The sequence below is a fragment of the Cyprinus carpio genome, chromosome A3 (genome assembly GCF_018340385.1).
Source record: "Cyprinus carpio isolate SPL01 chromosome A3, ASM1834038v1, whole genome shotgun sequence".
Lineage (NCBI taxonomy): Eukaryota > Metazoa > Chordata > Actinopteri > Cypriniformes > Cyprinidae > Cyprinus > Cyprinus carpio.
Window position 1 is genome coordinate 3772731 of NC_056574.1, and position 18324 is coordinate 3791054.

Consider the following 18324-nt stretch of genomic DNA (forward strand, 5'->3'; position numbering starts at 1 on the left):
GTGAAGTATCGAAAGGGAACGTACTCAATTCAGTTGACAGAAACCCACCCATTTTTTTTAAATTAATTTATTTTATTAATTTTATTTTATTATTTTATTTTTTGACACTATGTGCATCATCATGATTGGTTAATTATTTAATGATTTTTTTTTTTTTTTTGCTAAAACTATTTAGAGGGTTAGTTCACCCAAAAATGTAAATTCTGTCAGCATTTAATTACTCTCATGTTGTTCCAAACCCAAAAGACTTTATAGAAACAGCCTTTATGCCACAGACGCATTGTAGGCTACTGGTTCAGGAAACAGTCCTCATCCTCCATAAAATGCGCAGCACACATCTGAATATTTGGGTTGAACTGTTCTGGAACAGTGTTGTAAATACAACTTAACCACTGATTTCTAGTTGTGTCCTCTTTTGGAAGGCCAAACTTACTAGTTTTGCTTTCACAACGAAACACACAGCGACTCCACAACATGGCGGCAGCAACAGCGAGAATAAAGTTACGCCTTCTTTCTTTGCGTGAACATTTGGGCGGCGTTATGCAAATCTTTTATAAAGAATATCTCTTTGGATTTGAGACTTAAGTCTTTATGCAACAAAGGCTTGTAACACTCCAAAGAGAAAGGAAATATTGAAATCGCATCATATTACCCCTTTAAAAAAACTGTTGAAGTTGTGCTATATTCTATGTCTTGTAAAGCCATGCATTAGTTTTGTGATGAACAGACTGAAACCGTGTTCTCTGATGAATCACATTTGCACTTCTGTATAGTAAAGTTTGGGGCTTTGCAATAAGTTATGAGATGTGGCATCTTTGACTTGCCACGTGGCACAATATGTCTTGACACAAAGTCTTATATGCAAGCACACATGAAATCTCAAAAGGAAACTGTTGTATAATATTAATTATGAAAATGTATTAATTATTTATTATTTGTAACTTAATATTATGCATTCTGTCATGTGCTATGGGCGCTGAAGTCTGGTAGCTGATAAAAAATTACCAAGCTGTCACATAAAACCACTCTTAAAAATGTGTGTGCATGGTTGGAACTAAAACGAATGTCTCCGGGGTCAACATTGTGGAAGTGAAACCCAGTGTGTGTGCTGTATTGACTGGTGCATGTATCATACTGTTAAACAGAACTGTGTCAAGCCGAGAAAGTTATAGCCTACCTAGATTCACACTGACACTAAATTATACCTTCAGCTAGCGAGAAGTTACTCCATAAATTGTGCTCCATAGAACATACAGCTCCTGGATACCAGGTGCATTACTCATGATTGGAAACAAATGAAGAAAGTAAGTTTGCTGAATGGATGGAGTAAAATTTGGCAGTGTGGGGCTGTCGCTAAGATATGTGTGTGTGGTGATAGATGGCATCTGGGAGCAGCAGAGTGTTAGTCAGTGGCACGTTAGAGACGATGACATTTGCTCGAGGCTTCTGCCCAGCATGAGCTGCCTGACTCACCCACTCATCACGAGGACAGGGCCCAATGCTGCCAGTCAAATACACAGCACTGATGCCTGTGACTCTCACTATCAGGTGTCAGAAATTTGTAATAATAAACTTTGGTTGCACCCACATACATAGTTTTTTTTTCTTTCTCTGTCTCACTATGTCTCTTGTGTACACACATGCAAGTAGTCACATATACATGTAAGTTCTGCCCATAACCTCCCTAAAGCTGCCTTCTAAGCCAGTATTCTAGCTGTCATGGAACCACATAAGTGACTGATTTAGAGTACTATTCATGAACAACTCGTATAAATAGCACTCCACATGGGAGAATAGACTCTGTTTATTTCAGCAGAGTGTGACCTTAGCATTTTGCAAAGACAACAGTGTGATACTCTAATAAACATAAACATACATAGCACACACATGGAATAAACACAATTATCAGTGTAGTTTGATATATATGAAATACAGTTCCATCATTTTTTTTTTCTAATTCTGGAATTGCCTTCTGTGCAAAAGGCACACACACTGCCTTAGAAGTTGTCAAACGTGAGGTATATTTTAAGGCAACATACTTACGTTTTGGCCTCAGTGTCAGAAGTCGACTTTTTGATGTCTTAAAATGCTACCTAGAAAACAAAGGAAACTCACAATGTTTCAGCTGTTTCTGAGGCAGTTTATTTGAGTATCACTTCTCTCTGAGAGATTCAGCATCCTGTTGAAATGTTAACAGCATGTCCTCATTAATACATTGAGATATATTTCCCTTCATTTTGTGTGTTTGTGCAAGACAGCTCCATGACTCTCTGCTTTTTTTTTTCTAATAGCAGTCCCTGTCTCTGATCTTTCAAAGTTCCAAAGTGATCCCATAATTATTTAATGTACAGTATGTATAAATAAATCTGTCATGAAAACATTTTATGATTGCCACTATGTAAATGTTTTTGTTTAATTGTAGAATGATGATTCAAACCCCCCCCTCCCCCCAATCCAATTTAATTAAATATAGTTTGGTCATTGTTGTAAATGGTAACCATTAATATTAAAGTAAGGTACAAGTAATGGGGCTCCTTATAGCATGAGGTAGTTCTCTCTCTCTGTGTGTGTGTGTGTGTGTGTGTGTGTGTAAATGAACTTGATTATTTTGTTATGAAGTTGTTTATTTCACCAAGCATTTAAGAATAAGATTCTTCTTGTTCTTTGATAATTAGAATTACAAGATGGCTAGCAAGTCATAGCTAGTTTACTTTTAAGTAATTAAATGTTCTACAAGGCTGTGAAGACCATGGTAATATAAAACATTAAAAATAATAATTAATATTGCATCTTTTAACACAGTACATAATGTATTGTGGAATGTAATGTGGATTTTATGGCATAATCCAATTATGATATGATCATTCATCAGCAAGCCTTATTGAGATGTGTATAATTTTTCTTAATCTGTCAAGGAGCACTGATAGTTTGGATAGAAATTGTTAAAAAATTAAGGTGAAATAGCTTCAACATCATTCATTTTCTAGGCCAGTGTTTCTAAAGCTTTCTCTCATCACTTCACATTTTATGTCTTATCTGATACAGCAAATTTAGGTCATGAATATGACTTCACAAAAGAACTAATAAGATGAATCAGGAGTGTTAGAAAAATCATCCAAAATGTGAGTTTCCTTAAAATATTTTTCGGATTATTCTAGGATTAAAGGATTACCATTCTCTTTGAACACTTCAAATCTATACACGTCCACTTGTATTACATCATATTTATACTGTCGATACATTACATCTGTGTAAAACAGAAATACAGCATGTGGTCATACCCCATCAGTTTCCTGCCATGGTTAGCTGTTCTTCTCCACGGTGTGTTACCTCATCTCAGATGCTCAGATGAAAACCAAGATCACCTTCACCCCTCAAGGTGAGAATTGAAATCATTGAACGATGACTTCTGTCCTCCCAGAATATCCGTTTTCTTATTGTCACAGACTGAGAGTAGAACATTGTTTTTTGATTCATTGTTTTTCTCTTCCCTCTCACTTTCTCTCTGTCTCTTTCTGTCTCTCTGTATATATATATTTGTAGAAAACGTTTTACTCACATTTCTCTTACACTTTACAGTAGGGTTCTGTATGTTAACATTTCTATGTATGTTAACTTAATTTAATAGTTAACATGAACTAACAATAACCAATACTTGTGCAGCATTAATTTTGTTTAATGTTAATACAAATTAAATGGTAATACATTTATTAGTTAGTAAATGTATTGTAAAATAACATAGATTTTTATGAATTAACTTTAACCCAGATTATTAAATGCTGTAAAAATTGCTCTTTGTTACTCCATGATACCTTATACATTATATAATATTGTCATATAGAATCTTGTTGTAGAATGTTGCCACTTTCTTTTTAGCTTTCTAAATTATATTTTATTTTCCAAATCAGACAGATGGACAAATAATTTAGCTGTTTCCATCTTGAACTTAACAGTGTAGAAGCTTATATGTGCAGTCCATCTAATTTTCAAGTTTCACTAGCTTAAAAAATGGCAGAAAAAAGAACTGCCCACATTCTCATGAAAAGCTTGGCTGTCCAACAGACTGAAGACACCAATCACAGTTATTTTTTTATTGTATTGAATTGTATTGTATTTATTTATTTATTAACTGTATATTTTGATATTTAAAGAGATATAAGTTTATGGCAGTGATTCTCAAATGGTGGGTCGTGACCCAAAATGGGTTGGAGGTCTAATGTCAAGAGAGGAAAAGCAATGCTTCGTCTGTATTTTATTCCAACATCTAAGTTGCGTTCAGTTAAACCATGCAGTGTTTTGGTTCGTAGTGACGTGTCACTTGGTAGAAACAAGTCAAATTAGGTACACTGAAAAAAGTTATGAAGAAATAATTTTCACTCAGAAATTGCTAGCAAATTTCACAACACAATTACAAAGAAATGTCAAGCAACACTTTTTTTTTTTTTTTTTTTTTTTTACAACAAAATCTATTATGTGTGCAGAGGCCATTGTACACAGGTTGCAACTCAAAGTGAAAACAAATATGACCCAGACTACATAAAATATGAGTTAAAGCTGGGGTGTCTTGCAGAGTTTATCTCCAACCTGCTCCAGCACACTTACCTGTAAGTTACCTGAAAGCTTGGGCAGCTGACTTGTTGCCTATCAGGCAACTTTTTTCAGCTTTTGGATGCAGCCTTGTGCTCCTAAAAACCTTGATAAGCTAGTTCAGGTGTGTTTCAGTGGGATAGGAGCTAAACTATGCTGGACATGACAGGAGCAGGATTAGACTTCCTTGGGTTACAGCTCTGGTGCTGTCTTGGATATCCACATGACGGCCAATGTAGAATTGATGGCACTGTTTACACCTGGTATTAAGATACATTTTTGTCAATTCAATCATAAGTGGACAATGTTAAATAAATTGTAAACTGGGTCTAAATTGTTTTGAGCTTGTCCCTTTTCAGACATTTCCAGAACAAGTCAAAAACACATTTCTTTTGGTTTCATAGTGTAGACAATCATGTGACGTCACGTGACATACAGCCAAGTATGGTGACCCATACTCAGAATTTGTGCTCTGCATTTAACTTATCATAAGTGCACACACACACACACACACACACACACACACACACACACACACACACACCATGAACACACACCCGGAGCAGTGGACAGCCATTTATGCTGCGGCGCCCGGGGAGCAGTTGGAGGTTCGGTGCCTTGCTCAAGGGCACCTCAGTCATTGTATTGCTGGCCCAAGACTCGAACCCACAACCTAGGATTAGGAGTCAAACTCTCTAACCATTAGGCCACGACATGTGGTTAAATGTGGTCAAACATCCACTAAAGACCACCTGTTCTTAAACAACTGACTTCTAACATGCTCCCGCCGTGTTTGCTGTGGTATTGTGGCTATTAAAGCAGAAGCAAAAAACTATACATTTGTATTGCCAAAGCAATTGCAGCTGGGCTGCTTACAAATAGTGAACATATGTATTAACAGAAAGAAAAAGAATAATAATAATAATAGTAATAATAATAATATATAAAAAGTATTAAGCATGTAGTGCAAAATGAATTAATAATGTATGTAAATTAAAAATAATATAAGGGATTAGACAGATTTACAGAAGCAAAATATACATATAAATAATATAATACAATAATATGGCATAATCTACATGTGCTGGAAACATCAGATCAGGGCAGATTTTCTCTTCTATCGTGATAGGCACACATGTGAAGTGACAGTATCCTATCAGATATGGCAGTTTCTTCTGGTTTGGAAGAGTTTTAAACGTCTGATGGATCTTTTGTATTTTATCATAGAACACTGTCCATATGTCTGTGGATTTGGAGCATTCTGTTAGGAAGTGCAGTTCTGTTTCCATCTGATTTAGGTCACAGTATGAACACAATCTCTGCTCCGGTGGCAGCCATGTTTTGCTGTGTCTGCCTGTCTCTATCATCAGCTTGTGTCCGCTGATTCTGTATCTAGTCAACGTGCTTCTCAGTTTCTTATCTGGCACTATGTACAGATACTCTGTCATACTGTACTCTCTCTTTAGGGCCAAATAGCATTGCACTTTACTCTGTTGTTGTGTTTGGGTTTGCCAATGAGTAATGTAATACTGTTTGATTTGTGCAGTAATCTGACTGATTCTGATGTTGTTAGTGGTGTTGTGATTCAGAGCATCAGTAGATGTTAGTGAAGCATCGGGACTGAAGCTCTGGATCAGCTGAGGGAGGGGGTTGCTTTCTTTGCTCATCTCTTGGTATTGCAGGGCTTTATAATGATATGACTGGAGGTCACTGAGTTTCAGATGTTTCCAGAATTTAATTGCCCTTTTTTGTATCTTTATGAATAGAGGATATTTGCCTAATTCTGCCCTGCATGCATTATTTGTTGTGTGGTGCACGTGTAATATATTTTTACAGAGTTCTGAATGCAGGGTCTCAATTGGATGTTTTTTCCCATTTGGTGAGATCTTGATTTGGATTTGTCAGTGGACCCCACATCTCACAGCCATAGAGGGCAATGGACTCAATAATATTTTCATTGATGTAAATGTTAAATAATGCTGGTCTCTCTCTCTCTTTCTCTCTCTCTCTCTCTCTCTCTCTCTCTCTCTCTCTCTCTCTCATATTCTCCATCACTCATTATTTAATTTAACTCTTATGAAAACACTTCCACTGTTTGAGATGTCTCTGTCTTGCTTGTATGCTTGTAATATGCATGCTAATAAGCAACCAATTAAGAGCGAATAGTGTTACCTTAGTTCTTAATAGAAAATACCCAAAAAGTTCCAAAAGCCAAAGCAGGATCAACTGTTGCATATCCCAGAGCTACTCTGGCAGCAAAACTGGCAGCAGTAAACACAGGAAAGTGAAGTGAGTCAAAGCATCCCAGTGCTCTTATACTGAATGTTGTTATTTTTAATCAGATTGGAGGACTAAAACTAACTGTTGTAAAAAAGAAATATAATTATGCTTAATTTGTGCATTCACATGCTTTGTAAATGCTTTGCTGGCAGTTTTTACAGTGGTCTTCATAAAACACAAGATATTTATCTAAATTCCCAAACTCAAGCATCACATAACACCAGCTTTGAAGTTTTTACTCTTGTCTCTGTCCTGAGGAGGAACCAGACTTGTTTCTGCAGGTATATCCTGACCTCTCATACCCTTTAATTAATTATTGTACATCAGAGAGAAATTTGCATTATGAAAATCAATCACTCCATTAATTCATTTATCTCTTATGAAAAAACTTCCGCTGTTTGAGATGTCTCTGATCACAGCACACACGTTCATTCGTATTCTAAACCAGGACAGGAGGGATGTCCCATTTGTAATTACAGTAGAAGGGATGTCATGGTTGCTTAGCAACAGCATTTTCGGAAGATGAATCTTGTGCAGCTCTGTTAATATGCACAATCACACCTCAGTCCATCTTTACTGTAGGGCTTCTTAGCAAAATACATTTTAAATTTTGATTATTGGCATATCAAGGTAGATATAGTCCTGTCACATAGACCAATATTATGCCATTACCTCCTTTCAAATCAGGTTACTTTTATTTATATACTACATTATGCAATACATATTCTTTCAAAGCAGCTTCAGAGTAATAACACAGGGAAGATATGGTGTTAAAGTTTTTAATTAGTAAAATTAAAATGTATAAATTATAAAATAAATTCAATTTCAGCATTAAAGCAGCTCTACAAATAAAATGCTGTCATTATTCAGTTGAATTTAGTAGTGTATGTGTTGAAAAGGTTATCAGTTATACTTTGCATTTATAGTTAGTCTTTTTTCTATTGGGCACCAAAATGATTTTTCTTAAGATTCATGGGTTTCATGTATGTACATAATAATTTTTCTCAGGATCCCGGGCAGGCTGAATGACAGAAGGACACCATTAGGAGAGCTGAACTGGATTTTCACAGCTATCACTGACACAATTGCATGGAACGTCCTGCCGAGAGGTTTGTCATGTGATATTTGCAATCTCTGTAGATTTAGTTTTGTGTCAATCAACTGCAAAGACCATTCAGGGCCCCCAAAAAAGTGTGACAATTTTTTTTTTTAGATCATTCAACATCAGTTAAATCATTTTGGAAAAAAACAAAACCCAGATTTGCCTGTTGTCTTTGCTTTGTTTTTTTTCCACAAAATAACAGAAACTGTCAGAGACTTTGACCCCATGAACACACATGATTGCTATATATTATTAATATTCAGTTTATCATCCAGCCACAGGTAAATAGATTTTTACTTCTTTTAACACTTTATATTAGGGAACACATATTTACTGTTAACTAAGAGTTTTCCTTAAATAAATTCCTAATTTGCTGCTTGGTGATGATAATTAAGATTAAGTTGTATTAAGTTGTTATAGTATTTATTTTTAGATATCGGGGAAGGGTTAAGGGATTTAGAAATATCGTCATGCATTTATATATGTTCCATAAGTACTAATTAACAGCCAATAGCTTGTAATATGCATGCTAATAAGCAACCAATTGAGAGCGAATAGTGTTACCTTAGTTCTTAATAGAAAATACAAAAAAAATTCCAAAAGCCAAAGCAGGATCAACTGTTGCATACCCCAGAGCTACTCTGGCAGCAGAACTGGCAGCAGTAAACACAGGCAAGTGAAGTGAGTCAAAGCATCCCAGTGTTCTTATACTGAATGTTGTTATTTTAAATCAGACTGGAGGACTAAAACTAACTGTTGTATAAAGAAATATAATTATGCTTAATTTGTGCATTCACAAGCTTTGTAAATGCTTTGCTGGCAGTTTTTACAGTGGTCTTCATTAAAACACAAGATATTGATCTAAATTCCCAAACTCAAGCATCACATAACACCAGCTTTGAAGTTTTTACTCTTGTCTCTGTCCTGAGGAGGAACCAGACTTGTTTCTGCGGGTATATCCTGACCTCTCACATCCTTTAATTAATTATTGTACATCAGAGAGAAATCTGCATTTTGAAAATCCCCAGGGTTTAATCTGTCATATACACATATCATAATTATAGGGTCTCATAGAGACTGAGCATTTCAAACAACAGAATTTAGAAATTTTAACCAAGTTACCTGCATGTGATAACATGTCATTCCTTTCTATTATATAACGTTTTTTATTATTATTATTCTTTCTGACTCTCAATCTTTGTAGATCTCTTTCAGAAATTGTTTCGTCAAGATCTTTTGGTGGCCAGTCTATTTAGAAATTTCTTATTGGCTGAGAGAATAATGAGGTCATACAACTGTACACCATTCAGCAGCCCCAGGTTGCCCCCCACATACATGCACGCTATGTGGTAAGTGTATGAATATGAACGCAAACACACAATATCTACAATATTTTCCCTAACACTCTATGTGCAACATTTGTTCAGACTGAAAAAAAACCTAACTGTTTTGTTGTGTCTAACTCATATGCTTAGTTGTTCTTAGGCTAAACAGTAAAAACAAGAAATCCATATTTTTATATGGTTTGAAATCAAGTTTACATTGGATTTTTGGAAAATTCTTGAAGCTTGAAAACTTTGCCACAGTTCTTCTGGATTTAGACTGTCTCCGTTTGTTCTGTTTCTCCATGTCATTCCAGACAGACTGGATGATGATGAGATCAGATCTTGCGTGGAGCTCTGGCTGTTGTTCAACGAAAATATTAGAGGTGCACGATAAATATCGGCCGATAATTAATGCACATCCCGTCAGTAAAGCCGGTTCTCTAATCAGCGGTAAATTTCATCAGGTGCATGATTTCACATAGAGCAGCTATTACTAAACAGAGCTGTTGTTAACTGACAAGCTGCACAAGTCCAGGTTCATTATCAGCGTGAATTTGCGCAGCTTGTCAGTTAAAAACGGCTCTGTGTAGTAACAGCTGCTCTATGTGAAATCACGCACCTGATGGAATTTTCCACTGATTACAGAACCAGCTTTACTGACGAGATGCACATTAATTATCGGCCTATATTTATCGTGCACCCCTACAAAATATCACTGGATTATTACAATTAATCACAAAGTGAATGTTTGGAAATGTAAACTGATATTTCTTATTGAAACACTACAGCAAAAGATAGAAATAACTGACTTAAAACCATTTTTAGCTTGTGAAAATACTAGTGTTCTAATTTTGTCCACCACTGTTTAAAGTGATGATTTTGTTAATATGTTAAAATAATATGTAAACGTTAATATTTTTTTCTTAATGTTTAAATAATAAATATCAATATAATTTTTTATTATATTTTTATATAAGATTGTGTATTCAGCAGCACATTAGATTTTGCTGTGGCAAAGTCTTTGAGTATCGAGTATCATATTGGTATTGAGTATTGATATTTTGGTATCATGCCAAACTCTGTAATATTCTGTTTTATTATATTTCTCCTAAAACCAAAATCGGCATGCCAGATTTTAAACAACATTTCATGGAGCAGAGAGAGCTTTTTTCATTCCTACAGTGAATGGCACCATTTATTTATTTATTTATTTATTTTGTTTATACTGGTATTTTACTCACAGGTCTCTCCCTCTGCATTTTAAATGAACTATTTTATGAATTTTCATTTCCCCTCTCTCTCCCCATGTTTTCCATTATCAGTATCATGCTGTTGGCTAAACCTGCACTGTGTAATCCTCAGCAGTGTATGATGGAATACAGACTTTGTTCTACATAGCTAGTTGGAGCCTAAATCGCATAACATACCATTAGCAAGAGAGAAATAGATTTCACTTTCATAATGGGGCATTAGAGTTCTTTAGTTTAGCTGTGTTCCTGAAGTCTTCTGGTCTTCTGAAACAGGAGATGAGAAATAAAGAGAGGCGGAAATAGAAGGAACATTTGGTAAAGAAGGAAAGTGTTGCGGGAACATTAGAGAGGACGGATGGTGCCTTCCGCTATTAGGAGGAGACATGATGAAGCAGGGCGGGGAGTAATGGAAAGAAACAATACAAGAAACAGACAGAAAGAATATGAATGGTCTTTGTGAAATAATCATCGCAGTGTGCACTAAAGGGACAGCAACTGTCCAAAAAAAAAAAAAAAACGTTCACAATCTAAAATGATTGTAGAACTAATGTACAAATCAACCCTTTGATGTATGCATGGTTAAACCATACATCGAATTTGTACTTAATCTAAAACTAATTTAAATGTTATAAAATACTTCCATATGTATTATTATGGCTATATTTAAAATTAGCAGCATATTATGCCATTTATTTTATTAAATTAAGCAATATATTAACTACAATATTGCTAAATTATTCATTTAATCCATTCACAGTCCTGTTTATTCTATATATAAATATAGTTTTTATGAATGTCATTACACCATAAATAAAATGAATAATCATTATTGTTATATGATTATGTGGCTGAACAATAAGACTCCCAGGTTCAAATCCAGGTGATTTTACAATTCAGCAAACAAAGCAGGTAGTTTCTTTCATTATATTCATTTTGTGATTTTACCGATTTGATTAACTTGATTTGTACTTCGCATTCATTCATTCATTCATTCATCCCTCACCTTGTAGGAGACACAATACTGTAGAAGCAAAAGTGGGATGGGGCAGCCAGAAGAAGGAAAGGAAATATCTCTGCTCAGAAAAAGTTAGATTTTTTAATGAGAGGGAAAAGCAGATAAATTGGCATAACTGGCAAGACAGGATGGACCAGTGGAGTTAGGATATTAGAGCTGGGAGGAATGCCTTGTGCTGTTGCCTGTTGTCATGATCCACTACGGCAGCTGGCCTAATGATATTTTCTCCCATAAAATGTTTGTATATTTACATTCAACTCTGAGACATCTTGCTGATAGGGAATGGCAAATCATATTAGAGCTATAGCTGTAGTTTTAGCTTTTGAATGGACAACACGTTTGATGTGTGTAATATCATGAATTAAATATAGCCAAAGTGTTGCGGGTTCAGTGATCAAAGCAATTCTCTCAGCCTATGCGGCAGAAGAAAATACTTTGAAAAAGAAGTGTTAAAATACAGTGTGTGATAGAGCTCTGAAAGTTCAGCACTGCTTCTGTAGGTGGTGTCAACAAATGATTAGTTCTCAATGTAACATGACTCTTTATGCAGCCTTTGACAAGTGCAGTGAAGATTACATGCAGATACTCTATAGCAGTGCTTTTCAACCTGTGGGTCTGTTCTTGGGTCACAGGCAGCAGGGAAAAACAGTGCTAAAGATGTGTACTTAGTAATATGTACAGTGGGTACGGAGAGTAATCAGTAATCATTTTCCTCATTAATGTACACACAGCACCCCATATTGACAGAAAAACACAAAATTGTTGACATTTTTGCACATTTATTAAAAAAGAAAAACTGAAATATCACATGGTCCTACAAGTATTCAGACCCTTTGCTCAGTATTTAGTAGAAGCACCCTTTTGATCTAATACAGCCATGAGTCTTTTTGGGAAAGATGCAACAAGTTTTTCACACCTGGATTTGGGGATCCTCTGCCATTCCTCCTTGCAGATCCTCTCCAGTTTTGTCAGGTTGGATGGTAAACGTTGGTGGACAGCCATTTTCAGGTCTCTCCAGAGATGCTCAATTGGGTTTAAGTCAGGGCTCTGGCTGGGCCATTCAAGAACAGTCACAGAGTTGTTGTGAAGCCACTCCTTCATTATTTTAGCTGTGTGCTTAGGGTCATTGTCTTGTTGGAAGGTGAACGTTCGGCCCAGTCTGAGGTCCTGAGCACTCTGGAGAAGGTTTTTGTCCAGGATATCCCTGTACTTGGCCGCATTCATCTTTCCCTGGATTGCAACCAGTCATCCTGTCCCTGCAGCTGAAAAACACCCCCACAGCATGATGCTGCCACCACCATGCTTCACTGTTGGGACTGTATTGGACAGGTGATGAGCAGTGAGACACACATACCGCTTAGAATTAAGGCTAAAAAGTTCTATCTTGGTCTCATCAGACCAGAGAATCTTATTTCTCACCATCTTGGAGTCCTTCAGGTGTTTTTTAGCAAACACCATGCGGGCTTTCATGTGTCTTGCACTGAGGAGAGGCTTCCGTCGGGCCACTCTGCCATAAAGTCCCGACTGGTGGAAGGCTGCAGTGATGGTTGACTTTCTACAACTTTCTCCCATCTCTTGACTGCATCTCTGGAGCTCAGCCACAGTGATCTTTGGGTTCTTCTTTAGCTCTCTCACCAGGGCTCTTCTCTCCCGATAGCTCAGTTTGGCCGGACGGCCAGCTCTAGGAAGGGTTCTGGTCGTCCCAAATGTCTTCCATTGAAGGATTATGGAGGCCACTGTGCTCTTAGGAACCTTAAGTGCAGCAGAATTTTTTTTTGTAACCTTGGTCAGATCTGTGCCTTGCCACAATTCTGTCTCTGAGCTCTTCAGGCAGTTCCTTTGACCTCATGATTCTCATTTGGTCTGACATGCACTGTGAGCTGTAAGGTCTTATATAGACAGGTGTGTGGCTTTCCTAATCAAGTCCAATCAGTATAATCAAACACAGCTAGACTCAAATGAAGGTGTAGAACCATCTCAAGGATGATCAGAAGAAATGGACAGCACCTGAGTTAAATATATGAGTGTCACAGCAAAGGGTCTGAATACTTAGGACCATGTGATATTTCAGTTTTTCTTTTTTAAAAACTGCAAAAATGTCAACAATTCTGTGTTTGTTCTGCAGCTGTCAGTTGTGTGTACATTAATGAGGAAAAAAATGAACTTAAATGATTTTAGCAAATGGCTGCAATATAACAAAGAGTGAAAAATTTAAGGGGTTCTGAAAACTTTCCGTACCCACTGTACTTAACTGCTACTTAAATAACTTTAGTACCATGTCAATATTTAAAAAAAAAATATCTACAGTACAGTACATCTTGATGCACAGCTTGATGCACAAAAAAATCTTATTGCTTCTTGTGGAAGCTCAAATGTGCTAGTGTGACCTTCGTGATCAAACCTCATTTATTCTTGAGCGTCAATAAACCACACAAGAGCTTCTGTTTACCACATTTGATGTGTTCTGTTTTTGATAAATGCCATATTAATGTTTATCTGTGAATATAAGCCTAAAAAAAAAAATGTTTAATTAAAAATATTTGTGTTTTGAAAATGAAAGATATGAGGGTAAGTGAGAGTGAGCAAATAATTAAAGAATTAAAATTTTTGGGTGAAGGAGAGAAATAAGATTTCAAACAAGTAAATTTACAGGGTTCTCCATTCCTTAATAATTAATGTGCTCAAAAGAAAGGGCCAGTGCATATTTCTATTTGGTTAGAACCTAGAAACTCACAACAAGAAACCTGAGTGTGGGATTGACTAATGTGGCATCTTTGTTTGCGTGTGTGTGTGCGGGCGCGTGCGCACAGGCAGGCGTGGGACCTTGCGGTGGACATCTGCCTCTCCCAGCTTCCCACCATCATCGAGGAGGGCACAGCTTTCAGGGTGAGCATGACTGATACTGCCTCTGTGTGAAGATCAGACAGAGAGAGACACTTTCATGATCAGTTATTCAGGGTCTTCCATAGCTATTATTCCTTTGTCTTAAATTAGCACTGCAGTCCTACTTATGATTTCAGTTGTAGAATCTAATCATACTCGGAGTGATTTGTATATTTGCCCTCTGTAGTTATTTAATTTGATCTGGTCACATGTTCTAAATGTTAATATCACAACTTTTTGGTGTCTGGATTGTTGTTTTGAAATTTTAATATGATAAATAAAAGTACAACATTGTTAACACAACCAGTGCAAAAGATACTGAATATTGGGGGGCTTTCAAACCTGTTTTTCCCTCATGAACACCATGTCTAAAAGTGTTTTATTTACTTTTTTTCCACCTCTTTTTGTGCTCAGTTTTACTGGATATGAGGTGCATTTCCTGTTGTTTCTGATATGCTCTTCTGCCATAACAGCTGAATTTCTCTCCTGGGATCAGAAAAATGTTATCTAATGCAGAGGTCCTTAACCACCGGGTCGCGACCCACTACCGGGCCGTGGAAGAATTGCTCCCGGGTAGCAAGAACATTCTGGGAAAAATGTGTACAGATATGACAATCTGTTATTTATTGCATGTTAATGATTGTTCTTATTATTCAGTAATTTCGTTGTATGCGATTGATATGGAGTAGCAATTTGACGATTTCATGACAAATAAGTAAATGAAAATTGCTCTGATCTGTCACATATTAGGGGTTAAATGGATCACAGTTGATCCTTTATACGTATGGACGAAACCCTAGACTGTTCAGCACGCACGTGATTCACAGATTAAGTTGCCAATTTACACGTCAAGCAATTTTAAACCACAAGAATAAGGAACGAAAGAGAACTCAATTCGATACTCACACGCTGTTCTCGCACACAAAGCGCGCACAAGCATATAAAGATGTTTCAGAAAGCGTGTAAATACCAAGTTGCGTATATGTACACATAAAATTAGTTTATAATATAATGCGTTGAACCACTATATATATATATATATATATATTAGGATATATGTATCCAACCCCCCCCCCCCCCCCCATTACACACACACACACACACTACCCGTCCAGCTGGTCCGCGAGAAAATTTTCCAAATGTAACCGGTGCATGGTGTAAAAAGGTTGGAGACCCCGATCTAATGGACTGACTCTTGAGCCTTTCAGACATTTGTGAATCAGTATCTGTCATGTGTAATGGTTGCTGTTACCTTAATTTCTCAACCTGATATGATTGGTCTTTAGTGCAATAGATGCTGTTCCTGCTAACACAAAAACACTCATATTGCTGTTCTCAGGCTATTAAAAGTGTGTTTAAAAGTATGAAATTAAGTTATGTAATCGTGCTGGGACCGAACAAATAATGTTTCACATTCACCCGTCTTTATTTTTACTTTTGGGATTCAGTGATTCTTATATGCATATAATTGTGTGTGAGAGAAAAGAAATATGAGAGAAGAATTAGAGAGTCGCTAATGTCTTGATATTTCTTACTTAGGAGGCTTTCACACTGAGCATATTTGCTGTGATAAGAATCAGAGTGTGATTGTTCCTAGTGCCCCCTGCAACATTGGTCTGATTTCACACTTATTTGTTTTCTTATGTTATCACAAACGTGCACTGTGCATGACAGAACACACAACATTGGTACATTTTTTACATTTAATTTGGTGTGATTATGTGCAGCTTAATGCAAAGACACTTCCATCTACTGTATTTGCGTCACATGAACATGTCTTTATGACATCTAATTTCGAGCCATTCAATTGCACTCACCATGCAGGATTACACTGCATGCTCACGGTTGCTTGTATCCTGGCTAAATCATCACTGCTGTCTAATGATGTTCTTCACATGAATCGCATCACAGTTCCGGCACAACCAAACTCAGACCACCTCTTACATGTAGACTTGGGTTAGATACTTGGGTTATACTCCTGGGTCCGTATGGCAGATTTCACGTTTTCATGCGTAACATACCCCTATTTCGAACTAAACTGCCAGTGTGATAGCACCCTGAAAGTGTGTGGTACAGTGGGAAGAGTGACACAGCTAATTGTTGAGAACTGTGCCAAATTACACACACCCTTCAAAGCCACTGTGAATTAAATGGTTAGTGGCAGACACCCCTTTGATTAACCGCACATACTATGTTATGATACTGTAGTAAATTAGCTCAAAAGAGAAATGTATATAAATAATTACAATTAATTATAATTGATTGCAATTATTTACCTCAGCTGCCAGTAGTAACTTTAGCAGAATTAAATTGCCATCAACCAATCTGTTCGTCCAGTGAACATTTAGTGTAATTTCATATCAACGCTAAGAAAGGATATTTTCGTGGCCACAGAAAACAACATTCTTACAGTAGCTTATGCATTAGAGCATATAGCTAGATCGGAATCATAAAGGGACATGAATTTGCAAGGCAGAATCAGAAACCTATGTCATTTGTGCACAAGAGTTTTATTAACAAAACACTAACACAAACTAGTCTAACAAACAAACAAATATACATGCACTCATGTGTACATACAAAAAGGAAGCAAAGTGCATGAAAGAAATCATTAGAAGAACTGGGAAAGAAGCTATGGAAAAGGAGTCAGTTAACCTTTGAGTGAAACCATCAGCACTTTTCAATGGGGTCTACATCTTATAAACCTCTGTTTGTTTAGTTAAATGTACAATACTTGCATTGGCTTGGTCGTTGACGAGTGTCTGCATGCAGTCTCAGATAAAAGTCTTGATGGTTTCAAGGTTTTGGGACTTGCGATCACGTTCTTCCGGGTTTGAATATTGATGAATTCCAAAGATGTCCTGACTCGATGGTGGTTTGGAATTTCTTCCCAGGTAGAAAGTGAAGAAGAGCTAAGAGAGATAGCAGCTGAGATCCTAGAATCTTGGTGAATGAAAAGTCAAGGCCGGAGCCTGGCACAAACTTAGGGTGTCCTTAGAAGACTTTTAGCTCAGAATTAAAGAAGCTAGACTCTCTGCGCTATATGTTGGAGCCCACCAGGCACGCCCGCACTGGCTCAGGCTCTCCACATTGGCAGCAATCAGATGTTTCAGCAGAAGACTCAGGGCGGAACTGTGCATGAGCCCTTTAAAGTCTGGGAAGAGTCAGGCCTCTCAGGATGGGCTTGACCAATGAGAAAGGCTGAAATTCCAGGCAGGAGGTTGGAAATACTGGGTGTTTTATGACCCTTTGTCTGAGAGCATGGTAATTTGCATGTGTGATTCGACTGGGTGTTGATACAAAAACTACTAAAGTTTCTTAGAACACTAATATGGACAGCAGTTTGTAAGTGTTTTGCCTCGTTTTCTCATTAGACTACTGCGTGATCGTCGTTGCTAGGAAAACTTTGCTTTATTTACTGTGTGTCTTACCCTGGTGAATACGTGCTGAAGTGGCACTTTGTTTTACGTTTGCCTATTGCGGGATTGCCCAGTTTCGATCTGCTAAATAGTGAGGCGTGGCCAGCTGACTTCAATCAGAGGTAATCAGGCAAATATATAAGTGGTAGGTTTCACCGCGGCAGCGGTTGCGGCAGCCCTTGTGTGAAGCGTCCTCGTGTGAAGACCGACGAGTGTAAAGACCATAGACTCAACCTGCGCGACTCCACCGAGCAAGGACACCGACAGGGCAGTTGAGTATTGCTTTTCTCCCCTTTAATTTTTGTATAGCTTGTCCTCAAATACTTATTTCGGTCACTTGTAGTCACTATGTGCTTTCAGATCTCTACTATTACTACTAACACTCGGAGAGTGTACCTGATCTATGTACGTCGAAGGAAGGCCTGCCCGACAAATCTACGGCCTGTCCCTCTGACCTCTACTA

The 18324-nt window shown here is 37.2% G+C and overlaps 1 protein-coding gene across 5 annotated transcripts in view; it reads left to right on the forward strand.

Annotated features, from left to right (window-relative positions):
- LOC109070236 (regulatory-associated protein of mTOR-like) overlaps positions 1–15438 on the forward strand; it is a 172398-nt gene extending 156960 nt beyond the window's left edge. Inside the window, exons 7-10 of one of the 5 annotated variants that reach the window (XM_042716191.1) lie at positions 3290–3379; positions 7876–7976; positions 9174–9318; positions 14370–15438. In XM_042716191.1, the coding sequence (XP_042572125.1) occupies positions 3290–3379; positions 7876–7976; positions 9174–9318; positions 14370–14475 (442 nt within the window). In that variant the 3' untranslated portion in view covers positions 14476–15438. Of the gene's footprint in view, positions 1–3289; positions 3380–7875; positions 7977–9173; positions 9323–14369 lie in introns of those variants that run through there. The other 4 variants (XM_042716169.1, XM_042716160.1, XM_042716178.1 and 1 more) reach the window with 4 other exon arrangements.
- Positions 15439–18324: the final 2886 nt, after the last annotated feature.